Raw genomic sequence first — 23,391 nt, forward strand, 5'->3', positions numbered from 1 at the left:
ATGTAACCGTTGTTTACGTGATTCAAAACACTAACGGCCACCGTAGCACAGAGGTTAGCATGACGCTAAACGCCTGGGTTCGAATCCTGGCAAGAACATCCGAAAATTGTTCAGCGGTGGTGATCCCCTCCTAATGCTGGCGACATTTGTGAGATACTTTGCCATGTAAAAACTTCTCCCCAAAGAGGTGTCGCTCTGCGGCATGCCGTTCGGACTCGGCTATAAAAAGGAGGCCCTTATCAGTGAGCTTAAAATTGAAGCGTACAGCACTCATTGATTTGTGAGAAATCTGCCCCAGGACCCTAATGGAACTGGGGGCAAATTTGCATTTGCAATGGCCACTTTCTTATTCTTCGGTTAAAATTTATTGTATCGATATTCTTCTGGTTAAAGGATTTTGGTTTTCTAAATATACGCTTATTGTTTGCCCTAACATTCCGATAAATACAGCTGTTTTTGTTTGTTTCTCTTTCGACGAGCTCAATGGTTGGAGGTTTTCTTTTGCAAATGGAAAAGGAAAGCCGGAGATCGTAACACACACCAACCACTATGGGACACGTTTCGTCTTCGGTAAAAATATTTTTCAACCATATTAGGTGTGATGGCTTCAAGGGCCGTGCGTTGGCATGTTGTATTTGAATCGTATTTATTGCGCAAACGCTTCTATGATACAAATACCACATTAACCACGCTCCACAACCATATTTATTAGCTGTACTTTTCCCAATGCATGTGTTTCGTGTAATGACAATTTTTTTTCCTGCGACAATTACACAACTTCCATGGTGTACGTGATATACATCTGTTGGAAGTTGTATTGATGGGTTTAAACGCTAGACAACGGCAACGTATCTCGCTGTTGCTCTTTGTGCCCAGGTTCGAATCCTGGCCGGGCTCTTTTTTCCCGATTGCTGAGTAATATAAAGGTGGTGTAATATAAAGGTTCGCGTGCTTATCCTTTAATAATTTGCCATTAAAATCTCTGCTGGGGAAGAACCTCCAGCAGAAATTTGCAATATCTCACTTAAAAAACTCTCCAAATGCCATTAGCTCCCACGTTCACTCTCTTTTTAAAATATTAACGACTTTCCTTAAACGTTTGTGCAAATTTTTGAGCGCGCAATTAATTGCTGATTGCTTCATAATGTTGACATATCTTCTAAACTACCCTTCAAATGTACGAAAAACCAAATTTGTTAAAAGGATTTTTATCCCCGCGATATATTAATGTTCCGGTACTAACACGAACTTAATTTTTTGCAAGAAACCCGACCTAATTTTCGTCAACAGTTCTGTATCTAATAAAAAACATACTTTATAACTCATAGAGTAGTCTAACCTAATAGAAATGTTAAAGATACCAATTAAAGCTGGATATGCACCTTTTCTCATTTATGAATACTCAAAAATACTTTTAAAAGTTTTCATTACGAATATCTTTATTCTAACGAGTTCAAAAGCTTAAAAATAAAATAAACAAAAATACAATAGGCTTGAAAAACAGAATGCAAGTCAATCGTCGAGTCATGAACAAAAGAAAACTCAACACAGATTTAGGTAAGTAAGTGGTGGATGTATGTAGTATATAAATAGTTTAAATACAAAACTATATAAAGATCAGGACTAGACACTAATTTAATGACTTATTAATAAAAAACAAAAGATCTTTGATTAATTGTTTTCTTTTTGTTGGTTTGTTTATGAAGAGAGAATGGTTGATTTATGCCGATGTTTCTACTTTTCTTGGTTCAATGAATTTATAAACTCTTCCAATTTTTCTTGGATCTGTCTTACTTTAACTGCAAAAGTTAGTAAATACAAATTAGTTAATAAAAAGCTTTTTTAATCATCCATTTTTATATCAACTTACTTAATTCTTCTGCTAATGTTACCCTCTTGCCTGTAAGCAAATGGGATTTCTTTTCTTCATCTTCACTAAACTCGTCTAGAACTTCTTTGATTTCTTTGTCCAGTCTTCGGGCTTCACGATTAATAACCTGTTGTCGCAGTGCATTAGCTGTCACCCGTATGACTTGTTGAATACGCCAAAAGAGAACCACATCATTGCAATTTATCTGCAAAGATTTTTAAAATAGAATGAAAGCATTAAAGATAAATACAATAGTAAGTAAAAAAAAAGAAAAATAATGAAGTTATGAGTAAAGAAGCAGAAAAAAATTTTCTCGTTTTTATCAGACCGCGCCAAAAAATAGGCGTTAATTCGTCTAAACAAACGCTTCGGCTTACGCCGAGCACCTCGGATCGATCGTAAATCCAGCACACTAGCTGAATCCTTCCACTAAACACAAGATTTACTGGGCAGATGAAAAGGTGACGTGTGTTGTTCGATCCCTTTTTACAAGATGGAGATACAACTAGTCCGTTGGTATTATTCTATTCCCAATATGTATATTGCGCTACAACCGGCGGAGCGTAGTTGAGCCAGAATTACCAGGATTTGTGGAGGGAAATTTCATTAGGAGCTATTAGCGGCAAATGATCTCTTAGAACAGCATTCACTCGGCAGCTTTACAGTGAGCGTTGTTCGGCATCGTTTTGCCCTCAACCACATTCAGCTGTCGACGTACTTCCACTGCACCATTGGAGAACTATGTGGTTGAAATTTTATGGCATTATATTGAAATTTCTTGGATGGAAATAAACGGCAAGATTGACAATGTGTCGTTGCGGCACGAGATAACTATGAGCACCAGACGTGTTGGAATTCTGTGTGCCGATTTGTATAGTGTTTATCGCCATCTATAAAGGCTCAGCTTAGAGCTCCGTAAACGGAGTTGCTGCAATTACAGTCGCTCAAAATCAGCGGTATCATGTGAAGAGTCTCAGTATGAAGCCCGGTGGCATCGGCTGTTGCTTATGATACTCGATATGACAAAGGACGTTATTGACGTCTTTAAATAACCAATGACCTCACGTTCACGCTATGGGCCGGAACGACCTTGCTCACGTACATGAGCTTGGCGAGGATCGCTACATCCAAATGCAAATATATGGCTTAATTGGCTGACAGTATCGAAATCCTTTAATAGGATAAGAACCAAGAGGACCGTCCTATTGCGCGGCTTGCCCTGTTCGAAACGAGGGCAAATAAGTGCATTGTTGTCGTACAAAGCAGACTTCATGCTATGCACTTTACGAAATCCATGCTGATGCTTTGATATGCTAAGCGATTCCCTCACAAGCCTCGGGGGAGTATTTCTTTAATGGTTTAATAAATGTGCGGCGAAGGGAAGTAAGTCTATAGGATTTCTTCCCCTCCTAATGCTTTGTGAGGTACTATGCCATGTATAGAAGTCATGTTAAAACTTCCCCCCAAAGAGGTGTCGCCCTGTGGCAAGCCGTTCGGACTCGGCTATAAAAAGGAGGCCGCTTATCATAGAGCTTAAAACTTGAATCACTGATATGTGAGAAGTTTGCAAATTTGCAATTTGTCTTTGGGAACAAACGAGTTTAATTTTCTTAACCATTTGTATTATAATTGGGCCAGAGTTGTTCTAGTCTTTTTTCACAAATGCAATCGGAGTTGGGCATCTGGTAAGGACTATGTTAGGTTGATATGGAGAGGTCTCATTGATTAAATTATCCTCCTGGAAATCTTGCAAACCCGCTTTGTATGAGGTGGTTCGGTGAGGTGTTGACAAATTGCATTCGAAACACCCAAATATTCTTCTTTATATCCCTAGGAGCGGATTCAATCATAGTGTGCAGGTTCCAGCTCAGTAAGTTGGGGTGATTCTAAATGTTCACGGTAAATTGTGATGGCTAATTATAGGGACTGGGGCACGGATGCGACAAATGGCTGTTCATCTTGTCTATCGCAGTCGGTATGCTCAATAAATTGACGATTGAATAACGGGAGATCCTCTTTGGATCAGTCACCACAAAGTCGCCAAAAGTGCTGAGATCTTATCATCCCTTCTGCCTGTGTTCTAGAGTATCTTGATAATAAACCAATACAGGCACTTAAGTTACAGTGCACAATGTGTTCTACCTATAAATTCCGCATATGTTCTTTTACCATCATATTGATATCCAGATTTTCTCTGATTCTAGGGTATGATGATTGGAGCAACGAATCCCTTGTGTGATGTGAACAGTAGACCAGTCAGACGGACAGATATGACCCACTATGGTGTTGAAAATAATTATCTAATAATCGAAACGCGTCCACCAGTGGTGTGGTATCTGTCGCGATTATATGAATTGATTTCCATGACCCGGCAGTAAAAATCCAAAAACAAATGAAAAACAAAATTTATTTTTTTTTGTTTCTCTTTCGAGACGAACTCAATGATGGGAGATTTTCTTTGCAAATGGAAAAAGGAAAGCCAGAGATCGCAACACACACCAACCACTAACCAATCCCATGGCAGCCGGTTGTACGTACCGGGTTGACCCGATGGACTTCTTCATCGGCAAGGGCTGCCGCCTCAGTGTATAACTCACTGCTACAACAACAACAATAACTAAGCGACGTGTTTTGTTTTTGGTTAGGATACTTTTCAACCATATTAGGTGTGATGGCTTCAAAGGCCGTACGTTGGTATGTTGTATTTGATTCGTATTCATTGCGAAAACGTCTCTTTGATAAAAATACCACATTAACCACGCTTGACAACCCTGCCTATTAGCTGTACTTTTCCCAATGCATGTGTTTTCGTGTAATGACAGATTTTTTTCTGCGACAATTACGCTACTTCCATGGTGCCGTGATTCTGTGCATCTGTTGGATGATATATTGATGGGTTTGAACGCTAAACACGGCAACGGCTCTCGTTGTTGCTCTGTGTGCCCTGGTTCGAATCCCGGTCGGGCTCTGTCGAATTTTTTCATTTTCAAGTTTTTTGCCTGTACGAGCGAAGATCATTAAATTTCACAATTTTTGTGTTTCTCTTTCGAGACGAGCTCAATGATCAGTTTTTTTTTGCAAATGGAAAGGGAAAGCCAGAGATCGCAATACACACCAACCACTAAGGGACGCGTTTCGTCTTTGGAAGACTTTTCAACCATATTAGGTATGATGGCTTCAAGGGCCGTACGTTGGTATGTTGTATTTGAATCTATTTATTGCGAAAACTTCTCTGCGATACACATACCACATTTACCACGCTCGACAACCCTGCCTTATAGCTGTACTTTTCCCAAAGCATGTGTTTTCGTGTAATGACAGATTTTTTTCTGCGACAATTACACTTCTTCCATTGTGCACATAATTCTGTGCATCAATTTTTTTATGAAAGTTTCTGCCAAAATTTTATTCTTTACAGAATATTATTACCATTTTAGGCAAAATTTAGCAAAATTTCATCGAAATTTTATAGGTGTAGAAAAGTTTGTCAAACATTTTTGTTATAAAAAATATCGTCTATATTTTTTTTTAAGAAATTTTCGTGGAAAATTTAGTTTTTTAGAAAATTTAGTAGGAATTTTATTGTTATAAAAAATTTGAAAATTTTAATTTATAGAAAATTTTACCGAAATCCAACTGCATCGGACAATATCTGATGGTATGAATTATTTCAAACCCGAATAAATTTTGCGCAAAACGTATGAAATTTTATTTTAATGAAAAATCTAGTCGAAACTTTAGTTTTATGGAACATGTAAAAAAATTATTAATTTTATAGAAAATTCTGTCAACTTTTTGTAGCAGCAGAAAATTTAGAAGAAATTATTGAAAAATTTCTTCAAAATTTTATTTGAATGGAAAATTTCGTCAAAATTTTATTTAATAAAAAATTTTTTAAAAATTTAATTTTTAGAGAAAATTTTCGAATTTTAATTTTTACAGAAAATTTTATCGACATTTCGGCAAATCAACCGCATATGAACATTCTCAAGTGGATGTGAAGAACTTCCTTAAACAATAATCAGAGAGTTATGGCGCTTAACGTCAGGGTTCGAACCCTTGCGAAAACAAAAAGTCAATGGTGGTTATTTTTATACTAAAGTAGGCTATATTAATGAGGCGTTTAGTCGTGTAAAACTACTCTACAATGAGGGATTCCCTCATAAAAAGGAGGCCACCGTAGCGCAGTGGTTAGCATGTATGCCTATGACGCTGAAAAGCCTGGGTTGGAATCCTGGCGAGAACATTCTTAAAAAATTTCAATGGTGGTTTTCCCCTCCTAATGCTGGCGACATTTGTGAGGTACTTTGCCATGTAAAAACTTCTCCCCAAAGAGATGTCGCACTGCGGCACGGCGTTCGGACTCGGCCATAAATAAGAGGTTCCTTATCATTGAGCATAAACTTGAATCGGACAGCACTCATTGATATGAGAAAAGTTTGTACATGTTCCTTAATGGAATGTTCATGGGCAAATTTGCAGTTGCATAGGAAGGTGGTTCCTCTACATTGAGCTACATTTTTAATCGAACAGCATTCATTGATATCGGTGTTAACGCAGTTTCTTTATGTAATATTCTGGGAAAAATTTGCAATTTTTAATGCTTAAAAGTTGTACTTACGTCACACTCAGCTCCTTGTTGGCTGTAAAGGTAGTAGGCCTTACGGCAATCACTTGCTCTATGTAAAGCTTGTTTTAGGAAATGTCTGCAAAAACGTTGAATATTAATAATAAGCGAAAGAATAGTCCCCAAATAACTTTAAATACCTTCTGTAGACAGGGAACCATGTTTGTCTAATATAATCAGTGTCTACCTCGATATTTTCTCTTTGAAGATTTTTACGTACTGTTGTTAGCTCATCATAGGACAAAGTGGGTATATGTTTCTGAAAATATTTTTAAATTGTTGACATTTTTTTTGAAAGTCTAACTTAGCACAAAAAAAAAAATAACTTACATCATCATTCCTAAGTATTTTATCCAATTCTGTTTTCACATGACGTCTTTTGTTTTGATCCTCTGTCAGAGATTTCCAATGTGTCAAACGAGTGAATTGGCCAGGTCCAAACATTTCATTTAAAGTTTCTTCAGTTTGGGCCAATTTCGCTTTAACTGATGTTTCCAAGAATTTCACAGCCTGGTCCCATTCACTTTTATCATGGACAAAACGATCCTCAAGGGTATTCAATTGTATAACTCTCAACATATCGATGGCTTTGTCTTCCCATGTATGCCTGCGTATGGATTCATCGACTACGGCAGCTTTAAGATTATCAAATATATTATCATGATCGGGAGACTTTTTCGCCTTTTCCATGAGTGCTATGAATTCTTTTTGTAAAGTTTCCCAGCCTTAGAAAGGAAAAGTATTTTTGTAAAGAATTTCAGTTTTTCGGATGTCAAATCAGACCTACCAGCTTCCACAGATTTGGCTGGCAAAGCTTGTTCAGCCCATTGTCTTAATTTAATGTCCACCATGGTATTAAAGGAATCTTTTGTGGGATTATAAATAAAATTAGAGTAAATTAGAAAAAAGATAATAAAAGAAATTGTTAATTAGATATTAAGGCAATGGAAGTGAATTTATGTTATGATTCGTGAGATTTAAGACAAAACGAAAATTTTAAACTGTAGACCAAATCATAACAATGAACAGTTAATTAACATGCCAATAATAAAATTAATTTAGAATTTTGAAAATGTTGTTATACTATAGATCCGATACGTAAAGGAAACGAAAGTATCTCAAAAACGGAATTCGAAAAGTAAGTAAAACCCGATAAGATTTCTAGTATACTGCCACCACCAAAAACCACTTGAATTTGGAACTTTCGTTTAATTTAAGTGCAATATCGCTCTAAGTTTAAGGTCGCGTATAATAGAGAAAACAAAAGAGAAGTTTGAAAGGATAGAATTTGTTTTCCATCGTTTTGGAAACATGCCAAAGAATTGATGGGTAAATGATTTTATGGGATATTCACATTTGAAGACGATAAGACAAATCGACTATATTTATCACTTGCTACTTAACATTTTAATCTGTAAATAAAACAACTAAAATGCAATAAATTCGCTAAAATCCATCCTCGGGTGACCACCACCGAGGCCACTGCTTAAAATGTACGCAAATTAGATCAGTTTGTATGTGAATTAGTTTGGGAGCAGGTTTGGACATTCAATCAAACAGCAATAAGGGAAAAAATTCAAATATACAGTGGGATATACAGTAAATTGTGCAGTACAACTGTATATTAAAAATTTACAGTATACGCATACAGTACTGTTCTTGTTATACAAGCCACATTTGGTGCATTTAGATATTCTCTGACATTACATCGGACAATCCAACCGCCATCAACAAACCAATTGGAGCGATCAATAGGGATTCCGCAACAGATTAGTGGGTTTCACCGATCATGTAAATAGGTCATTGGTGTCATAAGGGCCTGTGTTACATGCAGGGCAGATATTGGGGATGGTAGCTAGATGAGTTTAGTTTGCTACACCATCCGGATTTTAATTCGACCAGAGTATCTCTGGTTTTTTAGGTAGGACTTTCTCATCATCTGCATTGGGTGGTAGACGTTCACCAAGGACTATGTTCGGATGGTATAATGAAGTCGCATTGGTTGCAGTATCGCGATGAATATTCTGTAAGTCCGTTCTGTATAAGGAGGTTGTAAGTGGATCGTAGCGCAGAGGTTAGCATGTCCGCCTACGACGCTGAACGCTTGGGTTCGAATCCTAGCGAGACCGTCAGAAAAAATTTTCAGCGGTGGTTTTCCCCTTCCAATGCTGGCAATATTTGTGAGGCGTTATGCCATGTAAAAACTTCTCTCCAAAGAGCTGTCGCTCTGCGGCACGCCGTTCATTGAGCTTAAACTTAAATCGTACTGCACTTTTTGACATGTGAGAAATTTGCCCCTGTTTCTTAAAGGAATGTTCATGGGAAAAATTGCAAATTTGCAAGTGGTGCGGTCATGTAATGTCGGATCGCGCAAAAGAACGTTTGAGCTGTGTCGTGTAGCATAAACGTTACCTAGCCCAGTAAGAATTAAGGCAACTGCACCGTATCCTCGTAAATGATATTTAGGCCTAATTGATACGCTGCTTGCCCCATTTTTTAGCGTTTAACTTTCGCTCAAAGTCGTGAAAACACATTCTAACGTCTCTGGGGGCACATCCACAAAATGGTGATTTAGATGGATAATGCCACACATGATAAGATAATGGTCCACATGAGAATTTAGGAAACAGTGTGTCGAAGTTGGTAAAGCAGCATTCTACATCCCAGCACGGGATGATTATGCGCACCACACTGGCTGAAACTCTGAGCTTCGATTTCTATAGCGTCCACAGGTTGCGGATAGTGGATCGATTGATAAATGGGCATGGCCTTAAAAGTGAAAATCGGGAGATGCATATATATGGTAGCTTTATCTTAAACTGAACAAATTTCGATGAAATTCATCAGTCATCAGAAGCGTTATAAGTGAAACCTTCGTGCAAAATTTTGCGAAGATCTTTTATCAAATTACTAAATTATTGAGTATTATTCAAAATCGGACAAAAAAAATATATATGGGGACTAAATCTAAATATGAACCGATTTCTATTAAATTCAATGGCAATACCGGGAGTCATAAGAGAATAAGTTAGGTTAAATTGAATGGGCCGCCCACCAAAGGTGAGTTCACTCGGAGGCCCATTGTAGTACCCTTGAGAGAGAAAGGGAACAAAAAAAATGTGAGACCTACTACTAGTGGTTGTACACAAATAAAGGAAAAAGACAGGAGGAGTGGAGAAACCCGAGCGGGAGGTAAAGAACCGCCCTTTCCTACGCAAGCACGGATCTACCTACACCGGAGACTGTGGCAACCCCCGTCGGAACCATCCTGTTCCATCAACAAACCTCAAGAAAGATACCAGAGGTACGTTCGCAAGTTCACCCAGATTACAAAAGAAACTGCTCCCCAGAAAGAAGAGCCTACATCTCTGCAGACCCGGACAGGAACACAGCAAGTGCTCAAAAGTCTCCGTCTCATCCTCATCAAGGCAACACCTACAGAAATCATTGTGCGGTATTCCCACGCGCGCCGCCATGGCACAGCGTCCGGTTATGATCCCTGTCAGAGTACTCATCGACTTGTTATCGAACGTCAGCAACTCCCTCGTCCTCCTCCGGTCGATGACCGGCCATGGCTCCTTCGCAGTCCGGCAACCATCTACCGTGTCACACCTCGCCACCGACGCCGCCCTGCCCATCCCATCTACTGTGTTCAGTAGCTCGATAAGACGAACCCCGCCTGGCGCACTCGTCCGCCCTCTCATTTCCTGGAATCCCCTCAAGCCCGGGAACCCATGTAAGCGTCACATCGTGGTCCCGGAGCCTATCCAGGGATTCCAAACAGTCCGCCACGCATCTCGACCTCACCATCCTCGAACCCAAGGCCTTGAGCGCCGCCATACTGTGCACATAAATTATGAGTTTCGATAGCGGTAAACCCCTTGCCAGAATTTCTCTTGCGGCTACTGCAATGGCACAGACCTCTGCTTGAAATGCCGTATACTAGTCCGGCAGTCTCAGCGACATACTGATATTGAGTGCATCAGAGACTTCCAATCCAGTCCCTGGCTCTATCTTGGAGCCATCTGAGTAGATCGAGGTCTCATCCTCCTCAAGTACACCATAAGGGAATCCTTTATGCCAATTTTCGTGTGAATCGGTTAACAAATGACCAAATTATTGTAATACTAGCACAAATCGGAAGAACATATATATGGGATCTATATCTAAATCTGAATCAATTTCTATGAAATTCACCAATAATGTCGAGACTTATAAGAGAATCCCTGATGAAAAACTTCGTGCGATTCGGTTTACACATGAAGATTTAATTGCAATTTTCTCAAATCGGTCGAACATATATATGGGAGCTATATCTGAATGTGAACCGATTTTTTCTGACCCCAAATGAAGATTTGGCAGCCCAAACCATTTTTCGAAATGCCGAGGTGACCATCTTTACGGCCCTGTCAAGAGACGCCGGGACCACCTAGGGCCTTGATATTCTGCACATGATCTCGATAACACCTCTAACCATTTCAAATTTCAAAGAGTTACCTCCATCCGTTCACGAATAGTATATTATTTAAGTTTTTTTTCGATTCTATCCCATTGATTCTATCCCAGGTTACAATCAGGACATACATCAAACAGGCTGCAAGAAGACAGATCAGTCCCTATAACTCTTTCTTACTCGAACACTTGAATGGCATCCCTGGGGGGTTTAACTCAGTCCATTTTGCAGGCATTGCTGACTATACGAGTGTCCAGAGACAGGTTAAGGATTTTAGTCAGGTACTCGAGTACCAGGACATCCAGTACATCCAGGATATTCAGCTTCGGGGTTGAGAGCCCGTCGCGGCCCCTATCCTTGACAACTTGGCATTGCGGTTGTTCGCCGGCTAGGAGACCACGGATGCAGCGAATAGTTCTACTTCACTTTGAGTATGCTAAATTGGCCGTTCAACAACTAGGCGCATATTATTGGACCAATAACTGCTACGTCACCAAAACTGAACTCGTGACTTATCAGTTGTTCGTAGCTTACCAGTACTTAAGTAATGTTGCTTCAAGCGTTCGAGCCCAAAAATTCGGATTATATATCACCGCATCGATTTTCAAACCCAGTTTTCTGATTTTAGGGTCAATAGAATCTTTGTGAGGAATGCCATCACACTTGTTTGTGAGCTACGCTGGGAATTGGACTTTACATGGGGTTTTCGACAGCGATTTGCTTATCTTGCCTTCTTCCCCCTGTGAGATTACAATTGGGCAAATCTGGTCAACTTGATGGTGGGCAACACATTCAAACTACAGATGCGTTACAACAATTGGCGACATTATTAAACTGCCTGAGGTGGTGGGCATAAAATCCTGGCATTTTTTTATTGCACTAGCTTTTAAATTTTTATTTGAATTTCTCAATAACGATTGGTAAACGCGAGTTTTCGAAGTTATTGCTGAAATAGCTAATTTTTTCATCTTATAGCCTTTTTCATTCACTGATTTGTTGTACGAAGCATCTTCAAATGAGAACAGCCCCAATTTAGTTATAAAATATCATACTCATATTGTATATATAGTTGATAGGCATGGTAAACTTGAATTTTTTCTATAAATATATAAAGTGTCCTTTTATAATTTAATAACTAAAGCGTTTCTATACACAATAAAGAACTGATATAATTGGTGTCCAACTTAATGTTCTTCACACACATCACATCAACTATAAATGGGGGGGTTTCTACCTACATTCACTCCACCTAAGACATCACATAGTTTTCTGTCAATTATTATCTATACCAGATCATATTCGTATATCTCTCTTAACCTGTAAAAAATATTTTTTTTTTTGATTTTCCTTAGTTTTTTGGAAATTACTTTTTTTCTGAAAATTACTTTAGCACCGATACGACCGAAACCATGTTTGCTTGCAATAATTTTGTTTCCGATTGGTTTTGAACATTAAACAACACATAAATGATATATAGAGAGTAGTAGCTTGACGACTATGTTTCTGAATCCTAATGCACATTATCAACTAAAAATACAGTGACAAAATATTACTTTGAGAACCTGACTGAGCAGCGGGCAGATAAATATTCTCGAAAACATAGTTCGACAATTTATCCCATAGGCTATCGTTAAGAGCCTCTTCCCATTTTTTGGCCGATATTTGTGATAGAGTTACAACTTCATCGAGAATTTCACCCTTGGCTTTATCAAAAAGTTCGTCGCGGCCAGATTCACGTAGTCTGTAAGTATAAATAAAGAATTTTTTTGTATTATTTATTCGAAAAGGATAGCAAATCCATCCTCATGGAAAAAATAATTGTCTAGCTTTGTAGACGTTGTAGCACAGTTAACGCTATAGAAGAAAAAATTGTTATACTGTTATATAAATACTTAGTTTAGGTTAGGTTTAAGTGGCAGTCTGCCATCAGACTCACTTAAATGTTTTCGTCCATTGTGATACCACAGTAACAGAAGAAGTTGAACCATCCAGATTGCTTTAAAAAGCCCAATAACTTTCCAATGCTCCCATCCGCCAAATCAGATTTTCAAAGAAATGAGAACCTAAAGTGGAACTCCTTCTACCTACAAGTGCAGGGCACACACACAAAAGGTGTTCTATAGTCTATTCTTCTTTGATGTCCTCACAGCTTCTGCAAAAGTCGTTGCTGGCAACTTTCAATCTGTCAGCATGTTTTCCGATTAGACAGTGACCTGCCATGACGGGCACAATGACTGACACGTCTGTTCTAGCCAATGACAGCAAAGCTGTAGACCTCTTCAAGTCTAGGTGAGGTCGCATAGTTTTGGAATGCTCATAGCCCCCTCTTTGTTACCATCTATTTTTCGTTGTCTTTCGGGCCTGATTCCAGTACCCATGGAATGTGTAGGGTAGTTCATAGTCTAGTTCCAAGCTCGTCCGCTTTACAGTTCCCTGGGATATCTCTGTGGCCCGGCACACAGAAAGGTACATTTTGAACTGTTCAGCTATTTCGTTGAGACATCTGCGACAGTCGAGGGCGGTTTTTGTGTACTGAAATACATTCTCCAGGAATTTAATGGCTCCGTGGCTGTCTGAGAAGATATATTGCCAATCGTAGCCATTCCACCACTACCTTAATTGCAAGGATCCCCGCTTGATACACAATGCAGTGGTCGGGTAACCTTTTCGATATGATCAGATCTAGTTCTTTAGAGTATACCACAAAGCTCACCTGGTCGTTTAGTTTAGAACCATCCATATAGAAGTCTATGTAACTTCTGTTACCAGGGATATTGTAGTTCCAATCGGTTCTATTAGAAATAGTACTTTTTATCAAAAAGCGGCTCAGGTAGGGTGTAACCCACACTGCCTGGAACATCGGATATTATATCAAGGATAACACAGTATCCGTAGCCGCCACATGACCAATGAGAAAGCTCCCTTAACCTCACGGCAGTGGTCGCTGCAATTTGAGTAGCAACAATGTCCAGAGGCATAAGTTCTAGCATTAAGTTTAGTGCATCAGATGATGTCGTCCTCAGTGCGGCTGTGATGCACAAACAAGCCATCCTTTGGATCCGGTTAAGTTTTGAGCTGTAGGTGGACTTTTGAAGCGCCGTCCACCAGACCACAACACCATATAGCATTTTAGGTGTGACAACGGCAGTATATACCCAATGCATGACACGCGTTCTAAACCCCCAAGTTTTACCAATGGCTCTCTTGCAGGTGTATAGGGCAAGAGTTGCCTTTCTTCCTCTTTCCAAAATTTTGGATTTGAAGTTCGATTTCCTGTCCAGCAAAACACTCAGGTATTTTGCGCTTTCTGTAAACGGAACATTCTCTCCACCCAAGGAGACAGGTTCCACTGTAGGCAACTTGTATCTCCTGCTGAAAAGAACTACTTCTGTCTTGCACGGATTTATACGCAGACCACTTTCGGAAGCCCACTTTGCGTTTGCACGTAGAGCTTCCTGAAGTATATCTCTTAGAGTGCTGGGAAACTTTGCCCTAATCGCAATTGCCACGTCATCAGCATACGCGACCACTTTTACACCTTTTTCTTCCAGAGACAGTAATATATTGTTAATGGTTATATTGCAAAGTAGAGAAGACAGTACCCCTCCTTGAGGTGTTTCTCTGTTGACCCATCTTTTTAGATCCACAGATGCCAAGCCGGCCGTAATGCATTTTTTAGTAAGTAAGTTATTAATAAACTTTTTTACGGTAGAGTTGATGCCTAGAAACTCTAACGCCTTCATGATTGACGTCACTTTTACACTATTTAAAGCACCTTCAATGTCAAGAAATCCTACCATTGTATACTCCTTGAAAGCGAGAGAACACTCTATGTAGCCGACTAGGTCGTGAAGGGCTGTTTCAGTGGATTTGCCTTTACTATATGCATGCTGCTGCCGCGACAGTCGATCTCCAGGGATCTTTGCCCTAAGATATGTTTCAATCAACCTCTCAAGAGTCTTTAGCATAAAGAATGACAGACTAATAGGACGAAAATCTTTCGCCTTCGTGTGGTAGGGTTTTCCTGCTTTCGGAATGCAAATGACCTTCGTGTCCCTCTATTCCACAGGCATATATGACATTCTGAAACAAGCAAAGTATATCTCCCTAAGCCAGGGAATCAGTCTATCAGACACAGCTTGTAATTCAATCGGTGATACATCATCGGGGCCTTGGCGACTTAAAGGAGTTGAAACTTCTTATCGCCCAAAGAATTTTTGGCTCAGACACAATTTCCCTAATAACCTCCGGCGAATGCATACCAGTGACAACATCCTCTAGTGCCACGTTGTCCGTTGGAGAATTTCCATACATTCTCTGACTTCTGAATATACCCCAGCGTAATAGGTCTCGAGGACCGAATCTTCCTTAGCCTACTTTTTAAATTACCTACTTTTTAAGCGCTTTAATCATGTGCGCTTCTTCTCAAATATTTTTTTACGAAGTATTTCTATTTCTCAATATTTTGCAATAAGAGACCCCATGGAATCCTTATAAAATTTTATATATAACAGCATAACACTTTTCGCATAATTGCCTTAACTATGCTACAACAGTTCGGTAACTCATTACTCAATCTTTATACATTAAAAAGTTGTCATTCTACTCACCTGGGGAAATTGTTCTTCCATTCCGTTTCCAAATTGAAACGGGTCGCCTTAAAAGCATCCGCCTGTTGTTCAATAGTTTCTCTTACCATTTTCCAAAAACGATCGGATACGGCCAGACTTAGATTACGGCTGGTTACCTGATGGGGCATGATGACGCCACGGCGTCTGCTAGAAAAAAGCATATATGCAAAAATCTCATTGCATTATATCTCCATTGATTACCAAATGAAAAACTCACTGGAATAATTTGGAATTTTTAAAGAAATCCTCTTCATATTGCCTTATAGCATCTATGCTATCATCTTTGCGTCCACGACCAGTGACCACAGCATAATAACCCAAAGCTTTCATGGGGAACAATTTGCCAGAGAGAATTTTACGAATCTAAAGAAGATAAAACAGTTTGCCCATAATAAGTACAAAGCTATTTATTTAACAATTTCTGTTAGCTCTTACTCTGTCTGGATCTGCCAGTTCTTCGGCTAAATCCACTTTTGTAAGTACGAAGATGGTGCGACGTCCCAAGGGATCACATTGCATTACTAAATCGGTTACATTACTGCGTTCGGCATCCACAGAGCCATCTTGTATGCACAAAATAATGGCATTTGGATTACTCATATAATGTTTGGTCATTTGGTGTATAGAATCTTTGGTATCCGAGGCCATATCCACAGTCATTGTCTGCAAATAAAGCTTAATTTTATTTCACTTCATAAAACAATTCATGGCATTCTCACCGATATAATGCCAGGTAAATCCACCAAAACCATCCGCTGCAATCCTGGACCTTTAACAGTCATCGATATGACTTCATTGCTCACAGTCTTGCCGCCTCGCACTGAGGCTCTCATACGAAATTCCACTTCTCTACGCAGCTCTGATAAATCAGATTCCTTGGTTAAATCATATTCACGATCAGAATCTCGAAATTGCGCCACATGATAGGGGCCTTCAGCTAGGGTCACCTTAACTGGGGCTCTAGTCATCATTTCACCACTTCCCCTTGGGAAAATTCTTGCCTTGGCGATTGATTCCAACACTGAAGTTTTACCACTACTTTGGTCACCTACCACTACAACGCGAGGCAAATGATCGGCCATGGAATAGCTGGTGTCATAGCCTGATAGCTCATCCAGCACTTCGGAATACATATCAATGAGTGATTTTTTAATTTTCTTTGTGCTAGTTTTCTTATTCTGTTTGAGTATTAGAAATTGTTGACGCAATTCTCGATTCTCCTTTTCCATTTTTTCCAATTCCTTTTGATATTTTATTTGGACATTCATGATTTCTGTTTGTAAGGTCTCAACCTGTGATTGGAGGTTATCTGTAATGATAAAGATAAATAACGTTAAACTAACTAATAACTGGCAGCTTACAACTTCTCATACCATATTTTTTGCGGCTTTCATCTTGCGATAAACTCAACGCAGCAACTGTAGTCTTAGATTTAATATCATCTTTGGCTGAAATAGTAATATAAAATATTTTTTGATTTACACTTACTATTACAACACTTGTTTAGTACAAATATAGCAACATATCTCTCACTTTAAATCAACTATAATTGTACTTAGATTTGGTAAAATTCTTTTAAGAAATAAAATTTAATATTATAAACCTACATTCGACTATTGCCACCCCTTGATAATCCGCTGCTTCGATGGCATCATCCAAACGATTATCAAACCATTGTCTCCACTCGTTTACCTTGTCCTCTCCGAGTTGTTTCAGGCGGGGATCTATATGTGAAAACATAAAACCCTTATTGTAAATTAGGTTTATGGTTGCGGTTAGTTTGATTCATTTTTTTTAACTTATTAAAACATTAGGGTGTACGTTTATTGGTTTTTTTGCAATAAAAATTGGTAAAAAGGAAAAAATGCTGATGATATAAGATAAGGTTTTGGCAAATGGTCAGATGATACAACAATGGCTTTGGAAGCTGGGCAAAGGCCGCTTTTCTTTAAAATGTTTGTGTACAATGTCCCTGTTTCGAAAATAGGGTGAAATACCTATAGATCGCCCAACCATCCCCCATAATGTGTAAACTTTTTTTTAAATAAAAGTTTTATAAAAATCAATTTTGTACGAAATTTTCCATAGAAGTCAAATTTTGTTGATATCTCATATATAAAAATCAAATTGTGTTTGCTTGTTTGTTCAATTAACTGGGGGTCCGCCCTAACCCCAAAATATCCTAAAATAGGTTCATTGGACGATCATGACAATATGGGACTCATATGAGAGGTATTGAGATGTAGATAGCGAATATGGTCAGGAAAGAGGAATAGGCTTTATAATTTGTTGATATCGAAAGGGGGCTGATCCACCCCCCCCCCCTCCCCCGTTACCCCCAAAACAACACCCAAAATCAAAAATGGACCGATATGCCAATATGGGTATTAAATGAAAGGTAAAATGCAAATTTTGCCCATGAACATTCCACTAAGGAACAGGGGCAAACTTCTCACATATCAATGAGTGCAGTCCTCATTTTTATAGCCGACACCGAACGACGTGCCGCAGTGCGACACCTCTTTGAAGAGAAGTTTTACATGGCATAGTACCTCACAAATATTGCCAGCATTAGGAGGGGAAAACCACCGCTGAAATTTTATTTTTGATGCTCTCGCCAGGATTCGAACCCAGGCATTCAGCGTCATAAGCGGACATGCTTTCCTATGCGCTTCGGTGGCCTCCATCAAATGAAAGGTATTGAAGAGTATAATGCGAGTATGGTATTAAAATTGTGTCCAAGTACCCAGGAAGTCGCCCTGACCCCAAACTCCTCCAAGCAGACAAATTGAACGTTCATATCAATATCGGGATGAAAGGTATTCGGGAGTAGATTACGAATCTGGCATACAAAATCAAATTGAAGTATAGGGGGTCACATCCATCCCCCGAAAATACCCCAAAAGGGGCATATCAACCAACTATTGAGTTCCGTAGACTCAAAAACGGCTGAACCGATTTTCTTAAAATCTTCACAAATGGTGTAGGTTGGTCTAGAAGGAAACATAGGCTAATAATTTTTTTAATATCGGATGGGGGCCATACCCCCAAAACACCACCCAATAACAAAAGTTGGCCGATAGGTCTCTAATACCTTTCAAATGAAAGGTATTAGAGACTAGAAAACAATTATCGTATTACAATTTTGGGTTCAAGTACTCATTGGGCGGCCCCAACTCCAAAATTCATCTAAACAGATTTATTCGACGTTCATGTCAATATGAGACTCAAAGAAAAAGTATTTGCTAGTAGATTACAAATATGACATATAAAATTAGGTCAAAGTAATGGGAGGTCGTCCCACCCCAAAATACCCCCAAATGGGCAAATTAGCCGACCATGGCTATATGGGACTCAAATGAAATGTATTAGCGAGTAGATTGCGAAAATGACATTAAAAATTACGTTCATGTCTAGGTGGCGCTTTTTCTCATGGTTCATTGACCCATTATGACAATATGGGACTCAAATGAAAGGTATTAGAGAGTAGAAAACGAATCTTATATCCAATTTTAGATCCAAGTGTTTGGGGATACACTCTAAAGCACCCCCTAAAATTAACTTTATTTCCGACTTTGCCAATATAGAGCTCAAATCAACGGTATTTAGGAGTAAAAAACGAATTTGCAGGTGGACGCCTCTTCCCTAAAACACCCTCTTGACGGTCCAAGTTTACCAACCATGGCAATGTGCGGCTCAAATTAAAGGGATTTGGGAGTGGAACACAAATTTAATATCGATATTTGAGTCGAAATGTCTGAGGTGCCATCCCTCCCCTAAAAAGCACTTCTCATTACACTCAATGATAAGGGACCTTTTCCGAACTGCGTGCCTCAGTACGACACCACATTGGCGAGAAATTACATGACCATGCATAACATGGAACCTCGCAAATATCGCCAGGAGATAACCACCGACTTTACATTTTTTTCGATGTTCTCGCCAGAATTAGAATGTGGGCGTTCAACGTTATAAGCGGACATGGGCTACAATTCGATATCGACATTCAAGGCAAAGTGTCCCCACCCTAAAATTTTCTTTAGAAATCAACTTTCGCGAATTTTGTTTAGAAAAATCGAATTTTGCCTAAAACTTTTATAAAAATTAAGTTTCCACGTTTTGTGCTCAATTTATTCGGTCTTGAAATATTTCATACAATCGGATATTGTCCGGCTACAGATCATAGTGTATCTGTTTCTATTACAAATAGAAAAACAAAAAATATACTTTTATGACAACCCATACTGATGAGTTTGGGTGGTACCAAACCAAATCGCGATGTAGAAAACCAGTCAAATGCTATTACAAAGCAAAAACACATTTTCAGACTAACTTATAAACTAATAGAAACAGATCGAGGCGCTTGGAATGCTATTCTACGTTCAGCTAGTGATAAAAATGTTCCGTCATAGTCAATTAAAAGTAATAGAAACAGATTTACCTATTATGTGAATTATTTCAAGACCGAATAAATTTAGCGCAAACGTGTGAATGCTACCAGATTTTGCTGGCCATTTCTGAGTGGGGTCGAATGAATCGAGTAGATTTTAGTGCACGGAAGACTCAGTGCTACTTGTTGTCACACAACCGATTCGCTGACCCATTACGATCATCTTTGTCTATCAACGGTATAAATGTTGAGCAATCAGAACTTCTTGATGTTCAGGGCATGAAAATACAAAGTAATGTCCGTTGGGATAAACATGTATTTGAAGTGTCGAAAGAGGCATTCAAGTGTTTAGGCTTCCTTAAATGGTGTAAGAATTACTTCACTCCGTCTGGTCTTCTTAACATTTATATCACGACAGACCTTATCAGCCAAGGGTTGTGGACTAAGTGTACGTCTCTATGTTGTACGTGTGCATACATTACCCTTCACTAGCAGTACATATAGAGATCGCAGCAGCCAGCAACTGGCTGTTAATATGTGTACTTTCGCCAGACTAATAGTTGTTATGTCCGAAATGCCTACAGAGATTGGTGTGCAACTTTTGGGGCGGCGTGTTATATTCCCATTGACAGGTGTTGTGGTAATGGGTTTTGTCTTCATAGCTAGTTTGCTAGTTTTTGGTTAATATTCGGATGTATGAACTTGGGTGGGGTGTGTAAAAAGTGATCTGGTTGTAGGTCGATTAGAATTGGATAGAAATTGTGGCGATTGCATCATCATTTCGGTAAGAACTACTAAGGCTTGCCGAAAGAGGTTTCATTCATTCTTTGCTCTAGGTGGCAAATGATTTCGAAAATTGTTACGGAATAAGTCGTCATCTTTGTAGGAGGTGTTTCTCCCACTGCCTTCTCTATCAACGGCATCGTACACCAGCTCACAAGAACAGCTTTCGATCGATCGGATAAACCCCAACATAATTGCAAATTTTCTAGACCTTGACATATGACGAAACCTTAGATTACAGTTAATAAATAGCAAAAAAAAAAAACACTCACTGTTACAACAAAAATCAGTTTATCGCTGGCCTTAGATTCTGCAACATGTTCAAATGTTGGCACTTTGGCTGTAGATAACATTCGCTGCTGTCAGGGAAACAAAGTTGAACAAATCCAGATTTAGTTGTTTTCGCAAAGACTCCTTAAAGAGCAAGGATAAAGGCCTCATGTTTCTACTTCAATGATCGTATTATACTCCATGATCGTACTATACCAAGCCTGACTAGACCACTGTAAATTACAAGCCCCCGATGTTGTTGTTGTAGCAGCACTTTGGTCTGAAGAATTCTTACAGCGGAAAAACTTTTCTCATTTCAAATGTGCTGTCGGAATAATATTTGAGCTTAATGATAAGACACTTTTTTTAATAAACTGGTCCGAACAGCACGCCGCAGGGCAATACCGCTTAGTAAAGAAGTTTTAGGTGACGGAAGTTCTTGCAAATGTGGCCAATGAATGAATAAACACTGTCGAACAATTTTGTCTGATGTTCGAGATCAGCGTTATAGACGGGTATGTTAACCAATGCGCTTGGTAACTTCCATTGTTACTACAAGCTACAGCATTGGTATAACAAATATGTTTTTTTAATGAGATCGAGTGATTAAGATGCCAACTTGATAGACTTTTCTTAATTTTAAGCTAGCGTTTTATTTTTAAAGTTTAGCAAATGCTGTTTGATACGGTCGAAATCTGGCATCATCATCATCGATTAAGGTAGTGTAAAAGACGATCGTTCCTATGAACTGAACCCACCTTCCTCACCTATAAGAGCTTGACAATATCATGGCAGCCGGTTGTAAGTACCGGATTGACCCAATGAAGACCTTCATCGACAAGGGTTGCCGCCGCAGTATACAACAACAATAACATAGGAGCCTGACGAGGTTCGCTACATTCACATGAATGTATGTGGTTACAACAACAAAGATTGCCAGCTTTCCGAGCTGTTTGGACTTGCATTAAAAAAAGTTTTCCATGATTGAGCTGAAACTGAGATGAGATCCCTTCTAAGAAGATTTTTTGTTCTATTCTCCTTAATCCTTATCAATATCCATACATAAATTAATGACATCAATGTTTAATGTAATGCATTGCACTTCGACTATACTGTGCAGTGAATGAGTTAAATTATATCTCAATATTATTTACAAGAAACAAAAACTTTAGCTTTTAAAGTGAGAGATAGTTTGTTCCATAAGATTTTTTGTTGGTTGGTCAAACACTAAGCCACTTTGAATGTGCATACATACCAATTTCGATGACATCCTTAACAGCACCGCCAATTTCCATTAAAGTTTTCGAAAATTGACTCCATTTTTCACCCTGAGGCAAGGCTTCCTCCAGCCACTTTAGATCGGGCAGACCATCTTTCCAGTCCTCATATTTCTACATACATATCATATAAATAATAATCGATTATATAATTAAAAAAAAAAAATAACCAAAATTTATTTTCATACCTTATTTAGAGTCATGCCACCACCAATAGCACCACCTAATAGCAAATAGCGTAGCTTCAAAGCACCACGCAGTATACGGACAACAACCATGCCGTAACCACGATTTGGTGGTATGGTCCAGGCCTTAGGACCATGCGGCGCTAGAAAATCGCTACGAAAGTGTTGGCCGCCGCTGCCTTGACCATTACTACCATGCTGTTGTTGCCGATGATAACTGCCACCACCGAAACGATGATTCAATGTGGAATAGTTTGAGTTGGAAGAAACCACAATTTTATGGCACAGATACGTCACCCGTTTGGTTGCATCGCTAACATTGAAAATAACAAACAAATGAAAACAATCATTATTTATTTTTATTACAAAAGGAGAACTGTTGTTTTCGAAGAGAAAGAGAACATTAAAACAGCAAAAAAAAAATAAAGAACAAGAGTAAAGCAATTTTTTCACTGGCGTACGGACAACGCCAATTTCATAACTCCTGTGTGTGTAAGCATTTCAAGAAAACTTACCGTTGCGCGATATGTTTTGTGACCCTAAGCATGTTGTTTTTTTGATTTTTCAGACCTTCCTCTCTTTATTCCCTACAATTCCGGTCTGGAATTTTTGGAGCAACACGATGGATTTTAGGAAAAATAAAAGTGAAAAATTATTTTCCTTTCCAAGAGCGGCGACAGGCTGATGATGACATGAGATCTCTTCTTCTTGTTCAATTTGACACTTATTTCGATAAGTCTTTGTCAAGAAGTTCAGATATAGATGTCGCTGTTGTTTTGTCGGGGTGAATATAACGAATATTAGGTGTATTCATAAATTACAGCAAATTAGTACTATGAAAGACATACAATTGCAGTGTTTTCTTTTATTCTTATCCAGTGCATGTCAGATATTCTGAATAATAT

The 23,391-nt window shown here is 38.9% G+C and overlaps 1 protein-coding gene across 7 annotated transcripts; it reads right to left on the reverse strand.

Moving 5' to 3' along the window:
- Positions 1-1,409: 1,409 nt before the first annotated feature.
- Positions 1,410-23,184, reverse strand: LOC106089398 (dynamin-like 120 kDa protein, mitochondrial). 7 transcript variants are annotated; one of them, XM_059368995.1, is made up of 16 exons: positions 23,002-23,184; positions 22,490-22,799; positions 22,280-22,415; positions 17,189-17,305; positions 16,955-17,029; positions 16,301-16,890; positions 16,017-16,244; positions 15,799-15,944; positions 15,561-15,725; positions 12,513-12,691; positions 7,285-7,362; positions 6,828-7,222; positions 6,638-6,756; positions 6,492-6,576; positions 1,871-2,075; positions 1,410-1,799 (listed from the first exon to the last, which is right to left on the reverse strand). In XM_059368995.1, exons 1-16 carry the CDS (start codon positions 23,031-23,033, stop codon positions 1,735-1,737), a joined length of 2,925 nt encoding a protein of 974 aa, XP_059224978.1. In that variant the 5' UTR covers positions 23,034-23,184; the 3' UTR covers positions 1,410-1,734. The 7 variants fall into 7 exon arrangements, with proteins under 7 accessions (XP_059224978.1, XP_013110688.1, XP_013110689.1 ...); XM_013255234.2 differs by having other exon boundaries at positions 12,504-12,691; XM_013255235.2 differs by having other exon boundaries at positions 15,561-15,728.
- Between the last annotated feature and the right edge of the window lie 207 nt (positions 23,185-23,391).

This window comes from Stomoxys calcitrans, chromosome 5 (genome assembly GCF_963082655.1).
Source record: "Stomoxys calcitrans chromosome 5, idStoCalc2.1, whole genome shotgun sequence".
NCBI classification, from domain to species: domain Eukaryota; kingdom Metazoa; phylum Arthropoda; class Insecta; order Diptera; family Muscidae; genus Stomoxys; species Stomoxys calcitrans.